Source organism: Sebastes fasciatus, chromosome 7, assembly GCF_043250625.1.
Source record: "Sebastes fasciatus isolate fSebFas1 chromosome 7, fSebFas1.pri, whole genome shotgun sequence".
In the NCBI taxonomy this organism is placed as follows: Eukaryota; Metazoa; Chordata; class Actinopteri; order Perciformes; family Sebastidae; genus Sebastes; species Sebastes fasciatus.
The window spans coordinates 15,252,345-15,279,947 of record NC_133801.1 but is presented as its reverse complement, the minus strand read 5'-3'; the positions used below and the strand labels follow the sequence as shown (position 1 = coordinate 15,279,947).

The window sequence follows — 27,603 nt, the reverse complement described above, 5'->3', positions numbered from 1 at the left end:
GAGGCCAGGATTCTCAACCAATATCCTTTATAATGACTACTTGATTTTAATATAAGATGCGTGTCACAGAGCCCTTAAAGAGAATAAAATAGCAGTAGATGTAAGCACCAATCCTGTCTTTTTCTGCAGAGGTAGCACACAACTGTCGAGCCTCACCCAGGGGGGCTGATAACACGCAGCTGAAGTGCTGAAGCAAGCTCCCTGTTACACTCTCAGCATGTTTTAAACTCTTCCAGTGACAGCAGCACACAAAAACAACTCCTCCCCGATCACATTTCAGCAATAGTGCTGCTTCGTTTTCTGACAACAGGTCACGGCCTCGATTGTAAAAAATTAGATGAGCAAGGATGAGGAACCAATTGTGTCAACAATTATGACTAACAGTTCTTGTTTCAGGCTTTTTGTTCTGTGTACATTTTGAACCCTCTCATGAGTCTCAGATGCTGATTGTGCGTACCCACTCCTTTGTTTCCATTTTGGACCCAAGAAGAAGTCTTGCTCTGAGTTGTAGAGACATACTGTAGCTACTTGGAGGACACCAGACCAGGTTTGCATCTTAATTAAAGGCAGGGTGGGCGATCTCAAGAAACTAACAGGAGTACACTAGATTTTTAAAAATGATCCAGCCGAAAAAGTCTCTAAATCTAGAGAGAGAGTCGCCAAGTCGGCAACACAGACAGTCAGTCCCTTCAGGCCTCCCTCCAAAGCCACTACCCCAAAATGATCATCATGAACATAAACATATCATAATGAACGTGAACGCCGAACATAGCTATTGTTAGTACTCACAGCTGTCAAGCTAGCAGCTTGTGGAAGACTCTGGTGATGAACGATGAGTGCACAGGCAGAATACGCACAGCCAGGCAGGCAGGTAGGTAGCTCGTCCAATCATTACTTTCAGGCCAAATGTAATGACTGGATGGGCTTATTACAGTCCTGCGACAACCACAGATACCAGATCATTTCATTTATTGATTGCTGTCGGGAGGTAATGCGAATTTCAACTAATAACTATTTTTCTCTAAAATCGTTACCAACCCTGCCTTTAATTGGTGCACTTCTTTAAAAAAAAAAAAAAACAGCAAAAGAAAGTTAGCAACAATTAATGGCACACAACAATCATCTCCTTAACTATGTCACATAGTAGCTTTGTCACCAGTGGATTGGACTCTGACTAAGAGTTTAGATCAGAGACTGAAATGGGAAAACACAGGAAAAAGTGGGAAAAAAACCCAAAGTGAGAAAATAACACTGCAAAAAATAGGGGAATCGCACCTTTTTTTGTCACTAGAAATTACAAAATGTATCGCTCTTATTACATAAACAAAAATGTCAACTTATCTACCCGCCATCTTCCTTGCTGAATTGTCCACCAGATATTACAGGAGGATGAAAAAGAACAACAATCTAAAACATGATATACGAAACCCTTCAGATGTGCACCTTGTATACGTATGGATAATATTGCTTTTACACTGGAAAATGTGGAATATTTATATAGAAAATATCCAAAACAATAGAAACAGTTTGACATTTACTTTTTTTTACTTTTTCTTTATGAAACCACGTATTTACCCACGAGCTAGTAAGCTAAACCCTCCCTAACCCCTTTGGCACAATAATCATATTCATATTCATTATTATTATATTGTTGAATTACAAGACATTTGAATAGGAATGGTCACTCACACATTCAGAGTAGTAACACAGTTTCTGTAGTCGTAACACATATTGGTACTGTATGATGTTATAACATAGTTCAAAAACATATTTTTTTCATTTTTTTTTCACCTTTGTTGATATGTAAATAAATTTACTTTCATCTGAAACAAAACAGAACTGTCTTTGCATGCCCTTAGTATTTACAGAATCCCTTTGTCTGAGTTTGTTCTTGCTGGCTACTGTAGAGCAGAATATACGACACTCACAAGGAGAGATCAGACTGCATCAGTCAGCAGACGGATGCATGTGCTGCAAGAAACATGGAGATCATGATGGACAATAATACACAGGCAACATTTTGAAGCACTGATTTTTGTTGCGATACCAACAGTCCAATTATCTGTATTTAAGTCAGATATACGAATCCATGTCTTTGCTGCAGATAACATTCCTCATATAAAATGTGTAAAAATGTTTGTGTTGTGTATAACAACCTTCTGACTCTTGTTTTCTCTTTACTTTGCGGAGGGTTTTCCTCTGTGGAGGGAGCGGTCACAAAGCCAGGACCCCATTTCTCAAAAGCATCTTAGTGAATGCATTCATCGGCACATTTATATTACACTCTAGGTACTCACAAATCCTGTTTAAGTGTTGGCACATGTAAGTACAATATATTCCATTTAAAGGCATAGGATTTCAATACAAATCTTAAATAGCCAAATTAGATATTTTAGGTTTTGGAGTCTTTTGAAAGTTCAGTTCTGTTACACAGACATTTATAATTGGAACATTAAAGGTACAGTGTGTAGGATTTAGTGGCATCTAGTGGTGTGGTTGCAGATTGTAACCAAGTAAGTAAACCTCCACTTCTCCTCCCTTTCTAAGAATGCAGGAACGTGAGCCAAAGTGAGTGCAAAACCGTGGTAATGCCATTCACCTCACTCAGAGGCCATTCATACCATAATAAGTCAGACGGCAGCTGGCGGTTTTGTACTCTGCAGCTCACGTTACCGCAGTTTCACAAACATGTTGAAGAACTACAGTGGCCTTCAAGTAAAGCAAAAACATGAAAGGTTCTCTCCAGAGCCAGTGTTTGGTTTGTCCATTCTGGGCTACTGTAGAAACATGGCGTACTCCGTGAAGACGACCCGCTCCCTATGTAGATATGAAGGGCTCATTTTAAGCTAACGAAAAAACACAACAATTCTCAGTTTCAGGTGATTATACATTAATGAAAACATAGTTATGAATATTTTATTACATGGCTTTGTTGAATACTCGATTCTGATTGGTCAATGACAGCGTTCTACGGTCTGTTATTTCCTTTAGCAGACCATTGCTATGTATAACAGACCGTTGCTATCAGATCAGCTGCGTGGTAAACCGCTTCACCGCCAACATCCTCGAGCTCAACAGCGTGATGTTGTCATCCTCTCCGTCGCACTCGCACAAACACACGCCTCCTTCCTCTGCTGGACGCAGTTTCTTAAGCAGGTAGCCATGTAATAAGCGGGATAATGTACAGGGAGCGGGACATTGTTGTGAAATAAACCCCTTCCAGCTGTGCATTATTGATAGATCCCCCAAAATGTTGCACACTGTTCCTTTAAATTTGCAATTGGAAACGATATACTACTATTGCCAAATACCTTTTAGAGAAAATGTGATTACCACTTGGATTGTGTTCACTCGCAACATTTTTTCACAATGCAGGAAGTATGACATTTGGGATTACTCTCATGAGGCCAGATGTTACTTTAAAGCAACAGATTGACATTTTGGCAATTCACTGATTTGCTTTCTTGTTGAGAATGAGAAGATCGATGCCACTCTCATGTCTGTTCGTTCAATATGAACCTCTTTTATTGTTTTCTGCCCCTCTTTGTCTGAAAAGAGTGGAGAAGTTCAAAAAGGTCTTTTCACCTGAGCAAACAGATGACGCTGGTAGAAGCTCTCCCAGCTCGAATCTATCAATCTGTGCCCACTAACATAAGAGATGATTCCAATTAATCCCATTCAAAGCACCGTCTTTGATGACACTTGCGTCATGCTGACACATTGTATGGAGAAAATGTCATGACGGGGATCCAGCTGAGCCTCACATTTCGCTTTGCCAAATGTCACACACGCTATATATACGCTTTGTGGTCAGATTTCTGCCACCTGAACATGATTAAATGACTAAGATGTTTATGGTGAAACGAGGCCCGGTTTTGTCAATCCCTCCTCTCCCTCTTTCTCGAGTCACAGACAGAGATGTACAAAAAGGTTTGGTCCCAACTGCTTCAGGAATCATGTAGAAAATATACATTCAAACTTCTGAAGAAAACAAACTGGAAGAGTAAAAAACGCTGAAATACTGGCAGGATAAAAGAAAGAGGGACTGAGGAAAAGAAAGCGATGTAGAGGGGACAGATTGGACGAGAAAGTTCTTCAGAGTAACATACAGTCCGGTATGTTAACGCAATGCACTTTTGTCAGAAGCATGTTGGATTTTATCACCGAAAAAATATCCATAACCTCTCGTATATTTACAGTGTTTTTCCCTTACATTGTATTTGTTTGTGTGTGCTCACTCCTTATGTGTTTGTGTGTGTATCAGTAAATATATGTGTGCCCTTGATAGCCTCCATTTAGTCCGTACAGGTCTTAGGAGTCTTACATCATCAATACTCTTCGATTTCATGTTTCCAATACATCTCATTAACGAAGATACAGCAAAAACATACTTGTGCACGCACACACACGCACGCACACACATACACACGCACATACAAACTCTAATTAGTTGATAGCCATGTTACCTTAAGGCCACTACCCAAACCTAAATGATGTGTAGCTCTAGACCTTCGAGAATGATTTGTGACTTTACAGAAAACTCTGCAAAGTCATAGTGGCCCTTTTTTGCAGTTCTTGACGCCCCGCTTGTGAGAAACTGCACTATGAGAAATACAACGTGGGCGAGCTTCTTAGACTTGCATCTCACTGCAAACATGTAAACACAAACACAGCAGACTGTGCCAGCTTGGTGTCTTCACCAACCAGCCCTCCACGACTTTTTACTCCCGGTATAGGGGACGAATGGATTTCAGTCTTTCCATCCCAAACTCTTCACTCAAGTTGACCGTGTTGTTTTTGAGCGCTCCTCCTCACTTCTGCGTTTTTATCTTCGCGTGCCTCACAGTGAGGATGAACTCTGGCTGTAGTTTCTGAGTGTCAGTCTGCTGTACCTGGGCGATGGGGGAGAGGGAGGAGGATGGGAGGGGACTGGGGGGAGACACAGACCCGTCTCTGAGACGGGTGAGCCGCTGCTAGATGCCAGGGAATCGCGGAAAGGCGACGGCGGAGTCAAAGCAATGAGCTCCTCCTCCAGCTCCCCCCTTCTCAGAGGGGAGTTGGTGAGGCAGGTGATCATGTTTCCTCGCATAGGGGAGAGAGAGGGGGAGGTCTGGGTGTGAGGCGGCGGCAGGGGGTAAGGTGAATGAGGAATAGGGTGAACGAGGCAGCCACCCCGGCCACCCATGCTGGACTCGACCGGTGGGAGGGGCTGGACGTCGGCGTAGGTGGTGACGGTCGGGGGCATCGGGATTTCACGGGGCAACAGATATGGGTCGGCGGGGTGAGGAGAAGGAGGCGTGTGTATGTGCGAGTGCGACGGAGAGGATGACAACATCATGCTGTTGAGCTCGGTGATGTTGGCGGTGAAGCGGTTTACCACGCAGCTGATCTGATCCATCAGTGAACTCGGGCCCTGTCCCGGGTGATCGTCCACAATAACCAAACGGCCGTCACTCCCCACGATCAGAGAGCCGCTGCTAGCGGGGCCGCAACTGCTGCCGGGACCGCAACTGCTGGCGCCGCTGCTGCCGCCACTGCAAATGCTACTAGGGTAGTTTGGAATACCAACCATCATGGGCTCCTCCCCTACGCCTGCCCCGAAGCTCTGGCTGACCGTGCTGATTGGTGAAGGCGTCTGTGGCCGGTATGTGATGGAGTAGCGCTCCTCTACTTCAGAAAGGTCATACAGGGTCTTGTCCGTGATGGAGTCAGGATGAATGGACAGGGAGGACATGGAGGGGAGGGAGGGCAGAGGGATATGTGGGTGCAGGTCCCCCCCTCCACAGTAACGCTCCTCGGATGTTTTGGAGAAGGGCTTGATGACGGCAGTCTGATTGTTCTCCTTCTTCTTGATGTGGAAGGACAGCCGTTGCCACAGGTGGTTGCCACGTGAGCCGCTGCGCTCCGTCTGCGCCCAAGACACTGATTTACCGTTGGAGCTGGAGGGCAGGAAGGAAGTAGGAAGGAAAAGAGAGAAAAGAAAGAAGGGGCTGTTTATAGAGCTTGGAGCTAGATTCACCACCTTCAGTTAATTAGCAGTTTATTGCCTTTTTTGTCAGTTTGATGTGGAAAAATAAATTTCATTTGTTTTTGTTTCTACATTTCTGATTAGAGATTAGATAAACGAAAAGGTACGCATACCTTTATTTCGTTATTTTCAGTTTAGAGGCAGCAAAAAGTGAATTATTGATTTGCATAGTTGTGTTTAGCTCCAGACTTTAGTTTGACAACAGGATGTATAAATGAAAAAAGGAGCACTGAACATTATATTCTTAACATTTACAAACATTTTTTTCACCTGTTCCAACTGCAGACTCTACTTTCTGTCTAGCAGCTGAATGTGGGCATTATAAATATTATTATTTTATGCTGAACATTATTTACACTTTCTTTCAAATAAAATATACGGTTGTTTTTGTTTAATATTCTACTCAGACAATGTAGATGTGACATTTCTTACTACAGTAAGTGATTTCAATAATTTTCATATGTGTTAACCCAATACATGTTCATTTATTGTGCTGTTTTTTTATCAAAATGTATTGGTTTTAAAGATATGCTTTGGAAATTATCAACAAACAAAACAATTACATAATTCAAAACAAAACATTAATTGATAATAAATAAATAAATAAATAAATAAGACTATTACCAATAATGATACTACATTTATTAATTATAGTATTAATTTATTTTGCTGTTCATCATTAGTTCAGGTTTATCTTGATAGCAAATCTTAAAGCACCCGTTAGTCAATTCATTAGTGGTACATTTTGATACAGGTAAAAATTTGTTTTAAAACTTCACTGTAACAAAACCAAACATGGCAAAAGCATTACATAAACTGTGCCTGGTCTTTATTAGTTCCTATTTATTATCACACATGAGTAATGTCATTTAATAGATGCAAACATATTTAAATGACTCGACCACAGGAAATCAGTCGGACTTCATATGCAGACTAATTTCATTACAATTCATTTTCTGTTCTATTTTTTCCAGGCAGTATGTTCTTCGTTTGTCTTTGTCAGGTTCTCTCTCCCTCTATCTTACAATTTTCTCCACTTTTCTCTGCTTCACATCAGTCTCAGCGCTGTCCCCTGCCTCCCCCCACCGTCTCTTCCTCTCATCCCTTTGTCAGGTTAATTAGTGTGATTAATCTATAGTGGAGCTTCTGATTAAACCTCACACCACCGTGGCTGGGGGTGAAAGGAACTCAAATCACCCTGGGGACACTCACACATACAGTACGTAGACTCACGCACACACATCCATATGCTGCACATGTCGACCTACACACACACACACACACACACACACAATGCTGTGATCTACTCATTTGATCCCATAGGAAGAGTCTCTGACAGAAGGCTTTAGAGCAACGTAGGCCAGACCTGCTACTGGCAGAAACACATGTTGCACACACACTAAAGGAGTGCATGATTGACCATATCTTACAGATATCACACCCAGGCTGATTTAAATGTCTAGTGAAGGTAAACTATGCACTCTTCAGTAGTTCAAACATTTGGTGGAAACATCAGTCATATATTCTTTTTTAAATATTCTTCTTTTCCCCCCCTGGTCTGCTGGTTTCATGTCTGTCTGTGTCTGTTCAGTCTACACAATGACAGCATCTCAAAGGCAACAGCTTCCAGCTCTGCACTGAGGAGATAGACAGCCCTTCCAATTACCACCACCCACAGGGGAAGATAGGACCAAAAGAGATGGAAGAGAGGGGAAGAGAGGAATAAAAGCAACCAAGATGGAAGCACTCCTGACATTCTCATAAGAGCGTGATTGAAATCTCGCTTGCCGTGCGGGGTTGAGCTGGAGTAACGTGCTGACAAACGAAAATGTGTTCTTGTCTTTTTCCTCCCTTTTCATTCTGGGCAAGTGGCTGTGCGTCACTCCCTTTGTGTCCTTTGATCGGTTCCCCGTCACAGTAGATGGCTTGTGGATGGCCTTAAGCTGGGTGTGAAAGCTATTATGTCTCTCTCCTTTTCCCTTTAGCGTTTTCTTCTCTTTCTTTACCATCACTCTTTCATCTCTCTGTCCATTCAGATTTCTCTTTCCAATTTTCTCCTTACCCTCCCTTCCTCAGCTCACTTTCTCTCCTTCTTTGCCATGTCTCCATTAGGCAATTGTCTGCAGTTCATGTTAGGGTCAGAAGAACAGTCAAGCAGACTCAGGGGAGTTCAGGGAATCAATCTCTCAGAGAGATCCAACACACACACACACCATAAAGAGTCTCCGAGTGGGGCCATTACAGAAATGGTGCCTTGGACGGCAACTGAGGAGAAACCTGGCATTAACCTGGCCAACGAGCCTCTAGTGTACACACACACACACACACACACACACACGCATACCTGAGTGTCTCTCCGGTAGAGCCTCTGCGTTTCCACAGGTTAACCAGACTAGAAGAACGGCTGGCGGCTGAGGACGATTTGCCGTCGCCCACGTGCATGCGCACCACTGTGCTAGTGGTAAAGGCACTGCGCACGTTACGCTCTGGTTTGGCTAGAATGATGTACACCTGTTATGAAATAAAACATGATTTGTGTTAATTAAATGTTGCAAAACAGTACTAAAAAAAAGTCGACGACTCAAATTAATAATGTACAGAAAGAGCAGACGCCTACATCACTGCATCTGTTTTGTGAAATAATTTGTGTTCACAAAACTTGCCTTTTAATAAAATGCTCTTTTTAGAGGAGTGATGGAGACTGTCATGACTCACCTTTTTAAAGTAAAACTCTAATAAAAAGACAATTCTCAAAAGAAGCAGCAGCAATTTGTATTTATTGATCGTAGTTCTGCTGTTGTTAAAGCACAAACGGTCTCTTTGAAGCTGCACAGGAATATCTAGCTATTACTGTTGAAGTGGGAGAAAGCATGATACGTGATAGTATTCTAAATTAGCCGTTTCACTTCAGTGCAGACAAGTTTCTAATCATTTATTCAAAAACTTAAGTTGAACACTCACTTTCGATTACATGGTGTTTACTGGGAGTGCTGCCCGTGCATTACCACTTTAATGACTGTCAGACTGTCGATAAGAAACAAATACTTTGGGGTGCTTTATCACCGCATTTAAGTACCGTATTCACACACCAAGCCAAATTATAGTGTACTGCATGCACAACATGAGGACCTGTGGCAGGATGAGTATGAAAAAGTAAATGTCTGCAGTGAAAAAAACAAGTTATTCTTTCGTGGTTCTGGAAGGGGGACATAAATATTCATATAATGGGACCGAACTGCTCTTATACAAATAATACAGATTGACTTAAATACTCAACAAGGTGTCCTGACATGAAAATTAACCCATCGTGGTGATTACTCTCCTGAGTTCAAGATTTTTCTACATCAGAATATGTCAGGGTGTATTATTGAGGTCATAACTTGGGTATGCAAAAGATTGTGGTGAGTTTAACATATTGTTAAGTCTGTTTCAACAGTGAGAGGTAAAGGGATAGTTTGGGTGTTTTGAAATGGGGTTGCATGAAGTACTCATCCAAGGTCAAGTGTATTACCTACAGTAGATGACGGTCGGCACGACCCCAGCTTGGAGAGAGCCAGCAGCAGAACATATTTTAGCCACTTATAAACATCAGTATCAGTTTGAGTGGACGCTATATTTAGAGAGACAGCTCATTCCGATGGTGAACTGAAACCATTGTATCCATTTATGCTCTCGCAAAGCCACCAGGCACCATCGAATAAAACAGTTATGTTACCTCGCAAAACACGGGAGTTTTCCGGTCGATTGAGGCAACGGTAGACCAGCAACTCCCGTGTTCTGCGAGGTAACATTACAGGTTTTGTTTCCAATGGAGTCTGGTTCCTTTGGTGAGAGCATAGATAACTTCAGTTCCCCGTCTGAAACATAGACTGTATAGTTGTCTCACGGCAATGTAAACGGGTGAAAATATTCTAACTGTATCGTACACTTAAACTGATATTGATCTTTTTAGATGGGCCTTTCTTTTAGGTGGCTAAAATACATTTTCCCGGCCCCGTCAACAGCAGTACTTTCCTGTCTGTTCCTCCAAACTGGGGGCGTGCCGACCGTCATCTACTACACTGACTATGTTTAAGTACCTCATACAATCCCACTTGAAAACACCTGAACTATCCGTTTAACTGGTAATGTAGCATTAAGTATCATTACTGTTGCTAGGGTTACCTACAGTTTAATACACCTTGTAGACTGATTTAGAATGATTACAACCACAGTATGTTCGAAGTTTGGACACTTCAAAACCATTCAGACATTTTCTGAGGCTTAAAGCAGAAACTTAATGTTTAAGGAGACTGAAAATGAAGATCTAGATCAAAGCAATGAATGAGTGAGATGAAGAAACTGTGGATTTTAGTTTCAGCCTTACCTTGGGTACGAACATGCAGCACAGCGCCACAGTGGCACTGAGGCTGACGCTGAAGCACATGGTGATAATTTTGTAGTTGGAGCCAAAGTAGATGGGTACGAAGGCCAGCCAGATAATACAGGTGGTGTACATGGTAAAGGCAATGTACTTAGCCTCGTTGAAATTAGCTGGGACGTTGCGAGTCTTGGAGAGAGAGATAGAAAGTCAGAGAGAAAGTGTAAGCAAATATTCTTACATTTCTTTATTGTTGTTGAATGGTTCTGTAGATTCTGCCTTAAATTAGGAAAATAAAACAAAGAAAGACACTGATAGCTTTTGATTAAAGGCCTTTACAACCAGAATACATGCTGCTACACATTACCATTATAAATCTGATGCTAACCTCACCATTATGTGCAAGTGAGTTGTATTGGTTTTCTCTGCTGCTGTGTTCATAAACACAGTCAATTTATTTGCTTGACGTGAAGTGTATTTCAGTTTTTGTCTCCTTTTACCATTCTGCTCTCACACTCTGCAGGAAATGGATGGCTGCAGGCCACCGATAATCAAATACTGACTTTATAATGCGTTTGGTCCAACAGAATTTCATTTACTGCTGTTGAAAGTAGTAGAGCACCAAAACACAAACAGTGGTTCAATCATTGCTTTTCACGTCATGTCTGTATGACTTTTCTCATACATAGCAGCTTGAAGTAAGACACATACTGAACATATTGGAAATGTAATATGTTATGTATGTTCCTACAAATAAGAACATGTAACCCCAACATGTGTCCCTGGAGCTGTGGATTTTAGGCAACCTCTTACTGATGCTTTTATGACTTTAATTTTGATATTGTCATTAAAATCCATACTGTATTACAGAAAAAAATTTACAATAGTTACAAACACTTCAACTTGTACCTTGAAGGCATAGAAGGTGCAGCTGAGGATGAGCAGGCCATTGTATCCCAGCGGGGTGACCACGCCCAGGTTATTGGTGTTGCAAATGAGGTTGACCTGGCGGATGCTGGGGTAGTCATGGATCACCTGTAGAGACGGAGGAGGAAACGTGTTGGTGAATGATGTTTGCATACATGTGACAAGAATGGCATTAAAATAGATTGGGGAAGCAGTACAATTTAACAAACTAACATTTCCATTCATTATACTGCCAACTTGAGATGTCGAACATTTTAAGTCTGTTGGCAAAGAATTAAAAAAATGCCAGAGCAAGACTTTTTAAACTGTTTTGGACACAGACAACAAAAATGCTTTAGATGAGATTGTAAGAGTCTGATGGTACCTGTTGATCTGCTAATTCTGTGGGTCAAAAGGTCTTAAAACCATTAGTGATGTAATAGAAACAGACTGACGGAAAAGGTATGAGATATGAGGTAACTTCTACTGCTCTTGATTCTTCTTTATGTTTCTCTCTCTAATTTGTCTCTTAACCTAAGGCTGCTCGATTATGGCAAAAATCATTATCACGATTATTTTTGTCAATATTGAGATCACGATTATTCAACACAATAACTCATTGACTTTGGAAACATCATGCATTTATTAAACTTCTTTCATTAATTGTCTTTTTAACAGGGGATTTTCTTGAACTTTAAATATAATTCAACTGAGAACAAATAAAAAATAAATGTAAAAAACGAGAGAAAAATAATAAATGGATGTATATGTATATATATATATATGTGTATATATATATATATATATATATACACATATATAAATATATAAACACACACATATCAATAAATAAAATATAAAATAATATATAAAAATAGATTAGATCAAAATAAATAACGTCAACTATGTTGTAAAGTTAGTACACTTCCACAACCTACTGAAAACTACTTAACATAAATTTCAATAAATAAAATAATATAATATAAAATAAATAATATAATATAATATCAAAATAAATTAGATTAATAATTAGATCAAATATGCCGTAGTTCACTGCCACAACCTACTGAAAACGACTCAACATATATTCAACATTTGGTGAATTATATTTGACGTATTCCAGTCAGTAACAGCAAAAACAGGCGGGATTTATAACAAGACAAAACGAGAGCATCATTGTGAAACAGAATGTGGCACAATATTCGTTTTAGCTCAATTATCTTGCCAAAATTGTAATTGAAAATAAAATTTGATTAATCACCGAGCCCTGTGTTAAGTCTTTCAATGAGCCACTCTCCCACTCACAATGAAACACTGACGGACACACACACACACACACACACACACACGCACGCACGCAGGCACAGCTTACCGCAGGTGGCTCCATGAGGAAGAGAGCCACGATGATTCCCAGCTGCAGCAGTATGAGGAGGAAGGCAATGATGAGCTGAGCGCAGGCAGACATGAAGCGAGGTTTCTTTGTACAGATCTTCTTCTTGCTGCCTGCTAGGATCCGAGCGATGCGGTTCGTCTAGGGGTCAGATCGCAAAACACCATCAAGACCTTTTTAATAAAATGTATACTGAACATTACTGTATCTATATTATGTCCATCTGCTTGCTGTATTTTTACACTGCTTCCACTGTCCTTCTGCAGACATATCAGAGAGAATCCTATAGTACCTCCCTTTTCCCCGAGCCTCAGTCCCAAAACCTCATGGGACAAGGAAAGACCTGTGCCCTGCTTCTTCTGTTATGGTGCCCATATCCCCTCGCTCTTAAGGAAGGAAAGCTATAACACTCTGCACTATCAGGGGACTATGGCCCCTGTTTTTTTCCCCTGTTTCTTTCTGATTAGGTCCACAGTTCTGCTTCCATCCACAGATGTATCCCTGCTGTCGATTCTCCTGCGTCTGAAGCTTTTCTGTGGTTATAGCATAGATCTAATGACAGGAATATACAAAGTCTTTGGAGGTAACTCCTTTAGCCCCACACCTCTCACAACTGCTGCGCCCTACATTTCACAAATCTCTAATTCAATCCTTACCTTGGTGACAAGCGCCGAGTAGCTCATGGCAGGTGACAGGCCTATTCCCAGTCGCTGGAGGTAGCAGTGGACGACGTAGGGTTTGGTTATGAGGCTGAAGGTACACAGGTACCCCAGGCAGATCCCTGCCAGTATTATGTAGCACAGCTCCCTACTGGACGATTTCACTACTGGGGTGTCCCGGAACCTGAACACATTCAGACACAACAATTATGTGCAGAAACATGTAAGCAAAGACATACAGATATGGAGAAATACAGTATACATGCAAAGAATTTAAACACACATTCAGGAAAGCAGTGATTAAAAAAAGAGTAGAAAGCACAAAGTGGGTATGTAAAGTGTGTATCTCTGACTAGTGTAACATTTTGGAAAAATGATTTACCCCAAGCTTTTCACCACACAAATCTTTATCGTGGAACAACAGGGTTATTACCATAACTAGAAAATCCAAACATTTGAGATACTGTTAACCTTGTGATTATTTTGGGTAAATATCATGCAGCAAATCTAGTCTAGCACTGTTTACATTGTTCTTCTTCTCAGTTCACATATATTTTCTGAGATAGATGAGAGGTTCATTACCTGATGAAGACTGCAGTGACAAAGAACGTGAACATTAGACCGAGGCAGGCAAAGACCACAGCAGCAATGGGTTCAGGGTCTCCCCAGCGCAGGTACTCCACTGGGATTGGGTCACAGCCTGCAGGTGGAAGTATTTTTTTATTAATTAAAGACTTTCATTTGATGTGTGTGAAAAAGAGTGAGCTTTAGGTAAGACTGCCATACATTTTCCAAACATTTCATTATATGCTTATCTATATTCTTTACCTTCTCTGCCTTTAGTTTTCCTTTTGTTTCTCTTATACCCTTTACATCAAGCCTTGAGCGACAACCTGCACGGGTCAAGGTTCAAGACGTGCATGCTGGACCCACAGGTGTCCAGGTGGGAAAGTCTCAACAATCAAGTGACTGACCAGCATTGCCTTCAGCCAAAGCCTGCATCTTGCGTACAAGCTTGTTAAACTCACTAGCAATTAGTGAACATGTGAGTATTTAGTTACAATCAATCTGTAATCAATCCATTATCAACACACGGATATTGAGGCCATTATTCAGCATGCCTCCTTCATTATTCACCGTTGCTGTCGAAGCAAACTTTACCCCTCACATCTGTCTTTCTGTCTTTCTTCTTACATCTTTTGACCTTGCAATACATAATTATCTGTTGTCCACACTTTCTTTCTTATCCCCCCCATCTGTGTCTCTATTTCTCCCCTTCTTCTCATCATTCAATCTGTTATCGGTTTCCTGTCACTCTTTTTCTCTCTTAATGCCTCATCCATCACTCTGTACCTCTCTTTTCCCCCTAATATCTTCCTTATCTCTCTTTATCCTCATCCCCCCCACATTTCTCCATAATTCTCTCCCTCCCTCCATCTCTGTCTTCCTCCTAGGCAAAGAGATAAAGTGTCATTAATTAAAGGGACAGTTCTAATTATGAACCGTCTTAACGCTTGCTGAAATTATCTGGCTGGTTGGTCTAGACATGCTGTAGCAGCAGGAACGCACGTAGGACTCTAAAACTTTCTGTCCCTATACATCTTCACTTACTCGCTCTCTCTTTCCTTCTCACCGTTTCTCTCTCTCTCTCATAGACACGCACAAACATACACACCATGCATGCACACACACACCTGTTCGTACAGTACTGCAGGTCGCACAGAGAGAGGAAGAGTCATTAAAAAAGCCTTAAGTAATTTAATGACTTTGTCTTTAACACGATCAATAAAGTCTATCAAATCAGTGAAGTGGTTCGGTCTAGGGGCATAAAAAGCAGCCTAATAGCGGGTGAGCCAAGGGGATGGAAACAAACAGACAAAAAAACAAGTCAGGCGGAAGCTCTCTGCTGTGGCTAACTTGCAGGCTTACATCACTGAAAAGCCATTTCAGCTAAAACTGGATAAAAGTTAAGACAAAACGCGCTCAACTCACGATTAGACCTCGAAGACTGGGTGCTGGACCCTTAATGAAGATGATGAATACTACTGGGGCAGCACTCCGATTTGACTTTTTAATACTGCCACACAGACGTTTCGGGCAAGACGCCCTTCTTCAGCGTGTATTCAGGCAATGTCACAATCAATATACACAGTTGGGGTTAATTAAAGTGACTGCAACCAACGTAATAATTACATCTCAACAGGGATTTGTGGTGTATCTATTAAAATGGCCATGTAATTTGTATTATGTTGGGGAAAAAAACCAAGAGTAAAAACCAGGATCTGTGAAGTGTTCTATTTGTAATCATGATGATAAATTATCGGTAGCTAAGCACTCTAATAGTCATACCCACAGCTTGAGTAAACTACACTACATGGGTACAGAGCTACTTCCTTGATACCCTCACTTCCAATGGGATGGGTGAGGAGATTTCTTGTTTTTTTTTCATATTTGAGTATCCTACCTCAATGTTTCCCACACCTTTTTTTCTGGGGACCCACTTTTTTTTTAAAATGACAAACCATTGTGACCCAATTCATAACATGCCTTATCTATAAATCGCGAGAAGAGTGAATTTGTGCATTAATAAAAGTTCCTGACCATTTCTACTGCTATTTCCGCATTACCTCATATTATCTTTGAAGAGGTGAACCAGCCATTTCAAAGAGATATACGTTTGTTAAATCGCAACTTTGTTTTATGCACGTGTTATTTAAAACATATACACATGTTAAATAATTTATAAAAGAGACCAAATAAATGCATTTAGGCGGAGTTAACAGGCTCTCGTTCTTTTCATCTCATCAGTAAAACGAGCAGAATGTACGCCAGCCTTTCATGGTACATTCAATGTTATAAGTAAGCTACAATTATCAGAACAATACGAACATTCAGGCTCCCTCATGTGGCTGTGTACTGCAGATATAAATCTTGAAAAGAAGACTACATTTTTTTGGGCGGCTCTAATATAATCTCCTGCGAACCACCTGTGGGTCCCGACCCGGTCTTTGGGAATGACTGTTCTACATCATGTGACTCTGTGTCTAGGAAGGTGGTGGCTCCATATGTTGGGATGTATTTTATTGTGCTGGTTTCGGTCACCTATAATTCACCCCACCTGTGTATGTTGATGAAAGTGAAATTGCCAGAATACACACTGAAGAAGGGCGCCTTAAAACTGGATAAAATCGATGTAAATCATAATCTAAAACAGTGTGAGGTATTGAACATCATGCAGTGTGTGTAAAACAGAATAATCCGTAAAATAATCTTATTTAAAGACATACCCTAAACCATACATAAATATATTGAGATGGAGCAGCTTCACAACAAAATCACATTTCTGAATCTCTTTTTTTTTTCTTCTCACTTTAGGAATTACTTGTATGTAAATGTAACTGTTCAACATCATGGAGGTAGTGCTTTTTTACTACTTAAGCATAGGCCCTCTTTAAGAGACTACAGTAACTGTCCTGCCTAACAATGAGGGGTGAGGACCACCCACCCGTGAAAATGTAAGGTGGGAGGAAACTAAAGCACTTGCTGAGAATTTAGCTCCAATTAATCCTGCTCACAGATGTTAGGGCCGAAAATCCCAGATCAGTGTTTTCCTCGTGGGTTTTTCTCAGAGCAGTCGAAAAAGCATCGGATACGTTGGTATTTCAATACTTAATTAGTTCACGGAACCTGCAGGATATCGTGTTGTTTTTGACCCTAAGCCAAACTAGTGCATTAAGGCGAGGGGGGCCGATTGGAGGGTTCAGTCAATATAAAGTTTTGAGCCAAACTCCTTCAAACACGCTCAGACTCAAACTGTGGAACTTTACCGATCAGTGGAGAGGCTCAAATCCCAAAGCTAATCCTCCCTCTTTCTGCTCCTTTCACTCTCCCTGGCTGCTGCTTCTGTCAGAGTCTCTATTCATCTCCATCTCTCTCTCTCTCTTTCAGACTCACTTTTTCCTTCTCTTTATACTTCTAAGTAATTTTTCTCTCTCTTCTGCTTGTTTTTGCTCTATTGCTGTCGCCGAAACTCTCTTATTGCCTTTTTCTGTGGTTTCACACCCACTGCACCTCAGTCCCTGCCAGCTGAGACCTTTCTCTATCTCCTCTATCCCTCTGCCTCTTTATCTCTCCTCTCTTCATCTCTCTCTCTCTCTTTTCCTTTGGCCTGAGGGAGAGAGATCAAAATGTCTGCTGGAGGAACAGGGCAAGCAGTTTGTTTACACCTCATTATTACTGTTCCATATAACCCCGCTGGGGAACACGCAGCACTTATTGTTGATGAAATGAGTCGCGTACACGTACTCACACACATGGACATGCACAGGGAAACACACACAAAGTGATACACTGGTAACCCCCGATCACTCTTTCAATTGTTTATATCCCTCTTTTTTCACTGTCAACTTCCTCTTTGTCATTTTCTCACCCGTTTGCTGCCTGTTTTAGTTTAAGGATGCTCTTCTCTCTGCCAGCGAGGCTCAATCAGAATTTTCAGCAGGGCTCGATTCATGTTTTAATCATTGAGCTTGCTGAGGAGCTCGCAAGCGGTATAATGAGCAGCTGAAAGCATAACAAGGCAATATTCAACCGCTTCGAACGCAATGGAGGGGAAATACATTTTCATTGCAACTGAAGTGCATTTGCATTGAAAGCTGCTCTTGATGCAGAATAATTAAAACACTGGTGACCATGTTGGTAACAAATTAAAGGGGATGAGAGAGAGGGAGTGGAGGGGAGGGGAGGAGAGGAGGAGAGTTTCTCTCTGTAATGTAACCGGTGCAGGACTTACTGTATAATAATATGCTGTAATGGCATGCTGTATCAGGGATAACACAACTATGTCATTCTACTAAACACCCTTTACCTGCACGGTTTCCTTCGCGTTGCATCACTACTACTGCATTGATATTCACGGATTTTCATGCAGGAGCACAAGCAAATACTGTCGCTTCCTTGTGCTTATTCCTTTGTGCAGAATTATTCAAGCTTCTTCTTCTGTCTCTGAGATTTGCACTTACATGTCATAAATAAACATGCAAACACATACATAAACATAGAGAGACTGACCTGTGAGGTCATCTGTAGGCCAGGAGCCCAGTTCACAGCCTCGGCAGGTGTACTCGTCGAATACAAACTCGTTTTCTTTACAGGGAGTGCACGTCCAGCAGCAGCTCACCTCACCTTTACGGATCACCTGGTAGGGACGGGATGTACAATGTCTGTGTGTACTTATACCTTCGTGTAGTATATGCTTGCAACTCATTGTGTGCACCAGCCACTGTATTAAGTGGAGCCTTTTATTCCACTAATACTCAGCACCCATCTTGCCCAGAGTTTAACTGACCTTCTAAGACATTTAATTCATTTACAAGAGGTAGCAATAAATATGTATAATCTATTCCACATATGAAAATGTGTCATGCACGGTCAACACTCAACGGTAGGGTGCTACATTCACAATATTGCCTCTAATGACCTTTTTAACGTTTACTAACTGTAAAGTAAATACTTGAATTAAATGCCATGTGTACAGTAACCGGACATTTTATCTGTATGAATCATCATACCTTAATTTGTCCTTTGTCACAGGGTTCACTGCAGACTGACTTGATCACGCCGTCTTTGCTAAGCCAGATTTCATCATCATCTATCCTCAAGCCTCTGTTGTCCCAACTGCCAATGTTAATATAGTCGTAGTAGTCCTTCCCCATCTTTTTGAAGTTCATTATTTCATACCTGTGGATGAAAGGTGCACATACAGTTAGAGCTGTAACGATTTGTTGATCGACAGAAAAATAATAGCCAACTATTGTGATCACTGATTAATCGTTAAAGTAATTTTTCATGCAAAAATGGCAGACAATGCTGTTTTCAGTCTCTCAAAAAAATGGGAATTTCCTGCTTTTCCATGTTTTATATCACATTAAACTGAATATAATTGGGTTTTGGACTGATAAAATTGAATGACATCACCTCGGACTCTGAGAAACTGGGATGGACATTTTTCAGTATTTTCTGACATGTTATTGATCAAACGATTAATCTAGAAAATAATTGGTAGATTAATCGATAATGAAAATAATCGTTAGTTGCAGCCCTACATAGAGTAAACAGTACATCCAACACATTAATTAACACCCACATAGTCCAGTCATACGACCATGCAAGCCAAAAGGCTGCACAAAAAAGAAATCCATGACAGCTTTGTTGGGTTACAGTGCTGCGTACCTGCCAGGTGAGTCTCCGTTCACATCAAATAAGATTCCCTCCCCTGACACGCCTGTAAAGTTGGTTTTCATCAAGAAGTCCAGCAGTGTAGCACCATCTATAGGTCTCATGGCATCACACAGGCCCTTAAAATACATGAACAATCATGTCATATCCAACAGAAATGTCCTGACACTCAGCTTAACAAACATTGATTCATGTAAGTAACTTTGGAAATGAGGGTTTAATGGCCATCTATGTTGATACAATTCAAAGAAATGAATGCAACAGTAAAAATAATGTATTCCTTTAGTTAAAACTCTGCCTAATTATAGTTAAGTATATCAAAAATATGATTACTGCTGAGGCTGACCCCAAGCTTAGAAGCTTCGACAGTTGCCATGGTAATCAACATCCAACTCAGTATTCGAATGCTTCAGTCTCAACAAAGCCAGGTCTTTTATGTCATATGATGGCATAGGCTACAGTATTATTTATTCATTTGTTTAGAGGCTTATCTATTAGCAAATTTGTTTTAAAGGCAGTCGCTGCAATTTATTTGATGTGATCGTTCAAAATTTTGTAGCCGCTTTTGTTTCAATAAAAAAGAAAGTCAGATCTTTGTCCTCATCTCTCATTAGAAAATAAGAGCAAAGGAAGTTTGACAGCTTGTGTTGTTGTTGTTTTCTCTCATTAGAAAATAAGAGCAAAGGAAGTTTGACAGCTTGTGTTGTTGTTGTTTTCTCTCATTAGAAAATAAGAGCAAAGGAAGTTTGACAGCTTGTGTTGTTGTCGTCGTCATCCATCCCATGACTGTCCTATTTAGACCAATCACCTTAACATTTTTACACAAACAGTGAACCGTACCGAGTTGAATCATCTCATGACGTTTAGTAAGAATTTAACCCGTGTCTGAAATATCACATTCCAGTTTACACGTCTGCAAGGATGAAATCTAAAGTAATTCCCACAACCTTACAAATAATATGAACAGAAATCTGTAAAAATGTAAGCAGCACTGATGTATTTACTTCTTAAACTAAACTAAACATGTCTCAGTGTTGTACCTTTCTATCTAAATCGGCACATAATTAATAAGTAATGTTCGTATTGTAATGTAATCACCCAGGTTCCCATCTTGCACTTTCCCAGTAAAATGTATGTAGTGTGACAGTAAGTCAAAAATGGCCACCTATGAAACAAGGTCAAGTTTAATATGGCAGCAATACCCAGCTGGTACCTTGTCCCACCATTCCCCCTCTCCACCCCGTCATCTCCCTCCTGTCTCTCCTTGCTTTGTCCTAGTCTGTCCCTCCATTCATCCATTAGAGCAGTACGTACCTGATAGCCTGGGCAGAGTGCCCGTTGCATGTTATGCAGGCCATATGCCATCGAGTAGATGGCATTAATGACAAACCCCATCTTAGTGTCCTGTGCGTACTGCTGCCGAAGCGAGTCTCGGTCTGCAGAAGTGAGTGGGTAGTGTCGGGGGGGGAGAAGGATGGAAAGAGAAAAGCAGGTATATCAGAGAAACTCTTAATTTCTCTTCTAGTTTTATGAAACAGTGTGTTTTTTTCCCCTGACATCAAAGACCACTCTCTTTCCTCTCATTTCTTCTCATCGGCCACTTCCCACCTCCACATCTCATTTCTGTGTCCTGTTCATTTGTATTTCACGTTCCATTTCATTAGAATACATGAGACATGACTCCCTTTGATGCAACTCTCACACACCATTTTGCCTTTGAATGGAGGGATTGAAACAGAGAGAGAAAGATGGGGGGGGGGATGAATACAAAGAAATAAAGGGAGGATGCACTCAGCCACAAGGGACATCTCCAGATGAACCGGAAAGCTGTGAGTATCCGTATGGCGTGTGTGTAGGTGTGTGTGTTCAGCCAGTCTGTTTGTATGTAATTTGCATTAATAGTGGCCATTATTAAACCTGTCAATAAAAAAAATGCAGATTGTTCCTGTAGCCTGAACCAAAACAATGCAGCCTCTCTGTTTCTCTGCACCCCAGATGGTCGTGGTCAAAGCAGAAATACAATACAGCTGTACAACTCAGAAACCCTGTGTTGTCTATATTCACTGCTACAGGTGTTCAAGAAGTACATTTCAGGTCTCATCACAATTGTATGTTTATACTCACTGCCACAGGTGCGGTTGTATTTGGCGTTCTCCTGTGGGTGACCTTTAAGTCGACAGTGGAAACGATGCTGCCAGAACTCTGGAAACCACGGGTTCCTGAGGTTGTTTTCAGGACGGAGCTTAAGGTAGTACTCATCAAACCATTTTACATCGGCCGACTGGAGCTTGATGGTAATACCACCCGCCGCTTCTCTAACATAGCCATCTGTTACATCATACCGGTCCGCCCATCCATCACTGCAAAGAAACAGAAGGAAAGAAAAGTTTAGCAAACTCCATCAATTTATCTGTGAGAAGGAAAAAACCTGCTCCACTGTTTCAAAATCAAAACAATATTTGCATTGTTTCCTCTGAATATCTGGAGACACATCTTTTGATCATTCCCAAATATGTATGCTGATAATGCTGCACAAGCCATAGAGAACTTAATTGGACATTTTATGCTTTTCAGACGTCTATTTTTGGGAGAAGACTGAGATGGAACTATGTGGACAATCTGCAGTGGTGGAAGAAGTATTAAGACTTTTTACTTAAGTAAAAGTAGCAAAACTACAGAGTAAAAATACTCTATTACAAGTAAAAGTACAAAAGTACTAGCAACAAAAGTACCAAAAGTAATACTCTTTATGCAGAACGGCCCATTTCAAAGTAATATCTATTATATTATTGAATTATAATTAGCATGTATACATCACTTTAATGTTGTAGCTGGTAAAAGTGGAGCTCATTTTTCTATCAATAATCTGAATATACAAAGTAACTAAAGCTGTTAAATAAAGGTAGTGGAGTAAAACGTACAATATTTGCTTTCAAAATAGAGTAGAGTAAAAGTATAAAGTAACATAAAATGTAAATACTTAAGTGCAAGTAACTCATACTTGTACTTAAGAACAGCACTTGTGTAAATGTACTTAGTTACTTTCCACCGCCGGCAATTTGTGATTTTTGGTCCTCCTATCATAATTGAAGGTTGAAATAACGAGGCTTGAATAAGCCTCCCAGTAGCCACCTATCTGGTCTCCATTACTGTTTTCAGAGTCCCTGTTCCTATGAGAGAGCCTCTAATATTGCAGGTGTGCTGTGTGTGGACCTTTTATAGGGCCAGCTCCTATAGGATTTAATACTGGTAGTTGAAATAATCAACCTGATTAGCTGAGCGTGCACAGTACATGAAAATCATAATGTGCCAAGATGCAAAGATGAGTGGGTCAGCCTCTAGAGCCAATTACAGTGCTAAGCTTTCTTCATAGAGCTGGAATTACAATACACAGCTATGTGTGTGTGTGTGTGTGTGTGTGTGTGTGTGTGTGTGTGTGTGTGTGTGTGTGTGTGTGTGTGTGTGTGTGTGTGTGTGCGTGTGTGCATGCAGTGAACAGCTGACATGCCTGTTACTGGATGAAATTACATTTTGGGGTTGAGAGGTGAAGCGCAAGGGCAACAATATGTCACCATAACAAATAAACCATATTTCACTCACTCACACTCTCACTCACACACACACACACACACACACACACACACACACAGATGAAGACATTTACTTGGTGAGTGCTCCAGTTTGCTCGGAGGATGGGACAAACAAAGAGAATGAGCAACAGAAAGACTGGGAAGAAGAGAAGCAGAAATAGCAAATCGGGTAGAAAAACAGTGAAATGAGGCACAAACAGTGATTAGCAGAGAGGACATGAGGGAGGGAGCTCTTACATCATTATGGGCGATGTCCAAAACTCATCGTATCGCTGACAAATAGGCATAAACATTACGCACAGACACACATTCACACCCATACGCCAGCCGGGTGCTGAGATGATCTAGGTCAAATGGAGTATTTTGGCTGCAGCTCAGCAGCCGTGCCCCGTCAGACACCAGCAAGATGAATATAACTACCTCACAATGCACACACTGACAAACTGTGGAGACATATCGCTGCAGTTTGCATTTTTTGGGAGGGGGTTAGATTTGGGTTTACTGCTCCTCAAGGAAGCACAGATGGCACAGTGAGTGTGTGTGTGTGTGTGTGTGGGGGGGAGATAAAGAGAGGAAAGAGAGAGAAGTGGATGTGAATGACAAATCTTCTCTCCTCCTTTCACAACTACTGCCAACATGGCCTCAAGCAGGACAATGATCCTCAGCTCTTCCAGGGGAAAATTCGCATTTCTTTCGGTCTTTCTTTCCCTCTCTCGCTCTCTCTCTCTCTCTCTGAGCCTCCAGAGAACAAAACTCATTTTCTCCTACAGCAGGCCTTCCAGCCTCATTCTGATTGGAGACCCAAAGTGTTTGTGAGTATGTGTGTGTGTGTGTGTGTAAACTGCCTTCTCCGTCTGCCACCATTTGTGACTCTCTAACTGTCTCTCTTTTCCTTCTTTCTTTCTGTTGTTCTTCTTGTCACTCTCTGCCTCTAAGCAGTGACCATAAATCACGGTGGAAGTATTTCTAGATGGCTATCCGTAACATGACAGACGACGCCTGTAACCACCCAAATACATGTGTGCAAGTATGTGATGTGTGTGCGTGTGTGCGTGTGTGTGTGTGTAGGGTGTCAACTTTGTATGGTGGGATAGGGTTGAGAAGCGGTTCTGTCACCAATACTTGTTAGATGAGTAAAAAAAAGCTACTTTAGTGGACACAGACTTGTTAAGAAGTGTGTTTACTGATTTCTTTTGGTTTTAAGGACTTGAAATATGTTTCAGAAAAAAACTAGATGTAGCATGAAAAATTAACTCCAAACAAAGCCTGGACTAACCAGTTGTATTTGGGCCACCCAAAGGGGCCACAAGATAAATCTGAGGGGACAGTTAACAGGATAGAAAGCAGAAAAAAACATCTGCTTCACAAAATGATATTTATTTTTTCAGATATTCCTCTGATATTTCCTTTTTTATTATATATTACTGGCAAATTTCACTTCTTTGGGCCTTTAAAAATGACTCACTCCCTTATCAGTTGACTTGGTGATAACCCGTAGACATATAGTATGCAACTATGACCCATAAGGGTGGGGGAAAAAATCGTTACAGCCTAGTATCGTGATATTTTGCGTGGCAATACTGTATCAATACATGGAAGTCAATAATCAATCTTTTATTATATAAACTGTTAACCTCTTAACAATCCGAAAGGTTAGCTTGTCGGAAAGAACGCAAAATAACGCTCCAAAGTAACGCTAAATTTTGGCGAGGAAAAACTGCCATGACCAATTTCAAAGGGTCTCTTGACCTCTGACCTCAAGATTTGTGAATGAAAACTCTGAAATGAACAGAGTGAAAACTGTATCTTATTAAAAAAGGTAATAAATCACAATATATCTTATTGCAATACTCAGAATATCGCAAAATGTTTAAAATTGCAATAAGATGGTATCGTGTCTTAAGTATCATGATATCGTATAGTGGGGCCTCTGGGGATTCCCACCCCTAATTACCCGCCACAATGGGTCACCGGTAGATATCACTTCATATTAAGGGGTCACCAGCCAAGAAGGTTGGTAACCACGGGTTTACTTTCTATCAGGTTCCACGGAGCAACATCATTTCAAGGAAACAACTTGAATGCAAGTCACAGTGCTACTACAAACGTATTCCTCTCATGTACTGCTGCTTAGAAATAAACTAGCAAGCTGGCAGTAGATGCTTTCATGACCGTTTCAATAACAGTGTTGAATTTGGTACATTGCTTTTCATTTATCTGGTTGGCTGATTCTTATAACACATATTAATAATAATAATAATAATACATTTTATTTAGTGGCGCCTTTCTGGACACCCAAGGACACCTTACAAAAATCTGTTAAAACATTGACAGATAAAATAATTATCAATTATTAATATTGTTCTATATTATATTTTGCCTTGACTTAAAGCCATATCTCTGTAAAGTAAATCAATGGGGCTTGAAATAGTTTTGAGCGTTGTAACTTTTAGAGATCCACGCTGCTGCTCAAAGTGTTTTTGGGTCTGTTATTATGCAGAAGACGCTGTCCCTTACAGAGCCAAAAAGTGCTATCATCACAGCGCATGTCATCACAATGGATCAATCAGTAGCTCCCCTGAGGGAAGAATGAATAGGATTTTGGGGTATTCATGTGAGTATTTGCTCCTAGTCTGTGTTTAACACAATGTTGTATTGACATTATGAGACAGTGGGTGGAAGAGTGAGAAAGAAAGAAAGAAAGTGAGAAAAGAGACAAAATAAAGACAAAAATCAAAGAGATTGACCAGTGACGCCGCGAAAACAGATTCAGAAGTAAACAATCGATGATCATTAATCAGCACTTTCTCATCCTGTTGATAGATTTCTTCTTTTTTCTGTCCCAGTTTTCTCTGCCCATCGGTCTCTTTCACCCCCTCTCATTAACACCTTCAGCTTTCCCCTGAGCCCCTTCGCTCTGTTTTTCTTCCCTCCTCTTCTTCCCCGTTCTCCAACTCTGTCACATTCCACTGCATCCGTCTGCCAATATGTCCTCCTCTCTTTTATTACTGTTCTTCTCATTTTCTTTCTTATGCACACAAAACCCTTTCAACATTAATAACTAGGGCTGACTAGTAGCAATTTAATTTTCACTAGTGGACATTTCGACATGTCAAAATGTCATTTTAACTAGTTAAAATGTTAATTTAAGATATCTGCAAAAAATTTGACATGTACGTACATCATTTAAGGTATCTACAATGACATTTTGACAAGTGGAAATTGCTTTTTTGATATCTAAAATTCAATTATTATTAGTTATAAAAGAAATTGTAGATATCTACAATGAACATTACCGCTACTGTATTAAGAATTTAATTGTTGATATCAATAATTAACATTTTGACTGGTGAGAATTGAGTTGTAGATATGATTAATTAGAAGTGCAACTAGTCAAAATTACATTATGGATATGTTGACTTGGAATTATAACATCAAAATTGAACGATAGATAGGTAATCGAGTTTGAATAGAAGTCAAAAGTTAACTAGTTCTTATTAAGTTGCACACATCTACAATCAACATTTCCACTAGTAAGAAATTAATTGTTGATATCAAAAATTTACATTTTGACTGGTGAGAAATTAATTGTAGATATCGTTAAGTCAAAATTACATTACGGAAGTGTTGTTGTTGATATCTACAATTGCTATTACTGCTTCTAATCAAATAAAGGGCTTGCCATACATAGATACATCTATGATAACTCAAACACATGCATAGTATGTTATGTCTCTCTCACCCTGCATTTGTTTGTTTTTTTCTTTTCCTTTTGGGTCCTTTTTTTTTTTTTTTAGATTTGTTTCTTTTCATCTGTCACTCATCCATTTCTTTCTTTCACTTCTTTCTGTCACCTATTTGGCAAGCTTCCAAGCAGGACACACCTGCAGCTCCTCAGAGGCCAAAATGGCAAGCAACGCCGGCAACTTAGACACAGCCACACCTGCATTAATCACCACCTGTAAGTCTAAAAATTTTAGAAAGTTCTCCTTAAAGCGCTTTGAGTGGTCGGAAGACTAGAAAAGCGCTATATAAATGCAAGTCCATTTACCATTTACTTAATTCCAATAAGCAACTCTGCTTGTGCTGCAGCGGTTTTGAACCCAATCGGTGACCTTCACCATTTTCATCTTCTCACTGTCTCACCAAACGGCTTCACTCCCACTTAATCATACGGTCTAGGATCAAATATTAGAATTAAATATATAAAGACACTTATCACTGATGATAAAATATGCAGTGTCACCAAACAACCAAATTTGTAATTACCCCTTCAGCAAGTAATATGTTTTGTTAGCTCTCAAGTACAATCACAGAAAATGATATTTGCTCTGTTCTCTGTCTAGCACAAAAAGCATAGGAAATGTGATTTTAATAATTCCCTAGTTAGCAAAGTAACTCTCACACATGTTGAAACACAAATAGCAACCATC

At 40.4% G+C, this 27,603-nt stretch overlaps 1 protein-coding gene across 3 annotated transcripts in view; it reads right to left on the bottom strand.

Moving 5' to 3' along the window:
• Positions 1 to 955: 955 nt before the first annotated feature.
• The window catches only part of grm5b (glutamate receptor, metabotropic 5b), an 84,581-nt gene continuing 57,933 nt past the window's right edge, over positions 956 to 27,603 (bottom strand). For all 3 annotated transcript variants that reach the window (XM_074641852.1, XM_074641851.1, XM_074641854.1), the window contains exons 7-18: positions 21,705 to 21,940; positions 20,895 to 21,016; positions 19,575 to 19,699; positions 18,914 to 19,082; positions 18,414 to 18,540; positions 13,926 to 14,043; positions 13,341 to 13,527; positions 12,667 to 12,825; positions 11,298 to 11,423; positions 10,395 to 10,577; positions 8,373 to 8,539; positions 956 to 5,939 (exon numbers count right to left, since the gene is read on the bottom strand). In XM_074641852.1, the coding sequence (XP_074497953.1) occupies positions 4,841 to 5,939; positions 8,373 to 8,539; positions 10,395 to 10,577; positions 11,298 to 11,423; positions 12,667 to 12,825; positions 13,341 to 13,527; positions 13,926 to 14,043; positions 18,414 to 18,540; positions 18,914 to 19,082; positions 19,575 to 19,699; positions 20,895 to 21,016; positions 21,705 to 21,940 (2,818 nt within the window). In that variant the 3' untranslated portion in view covers positions 956 to 4,840. The remainder of the gene's footprint in view (positions 5,940 to 8,372; positions 8,540 to 10,394; positions 10,578 to 11,297; positions 11,424 to 12,666; positions 12,826 to 13,340; positions 13,528 to 13,925; positions 14,044 to 18,413; positions 18,541 to 18,913; positions 19,083 to 19,574; positions 19,700 to 20,894; positions 21,017 to 21,704; positions 21,941 to 27,603) is intronic.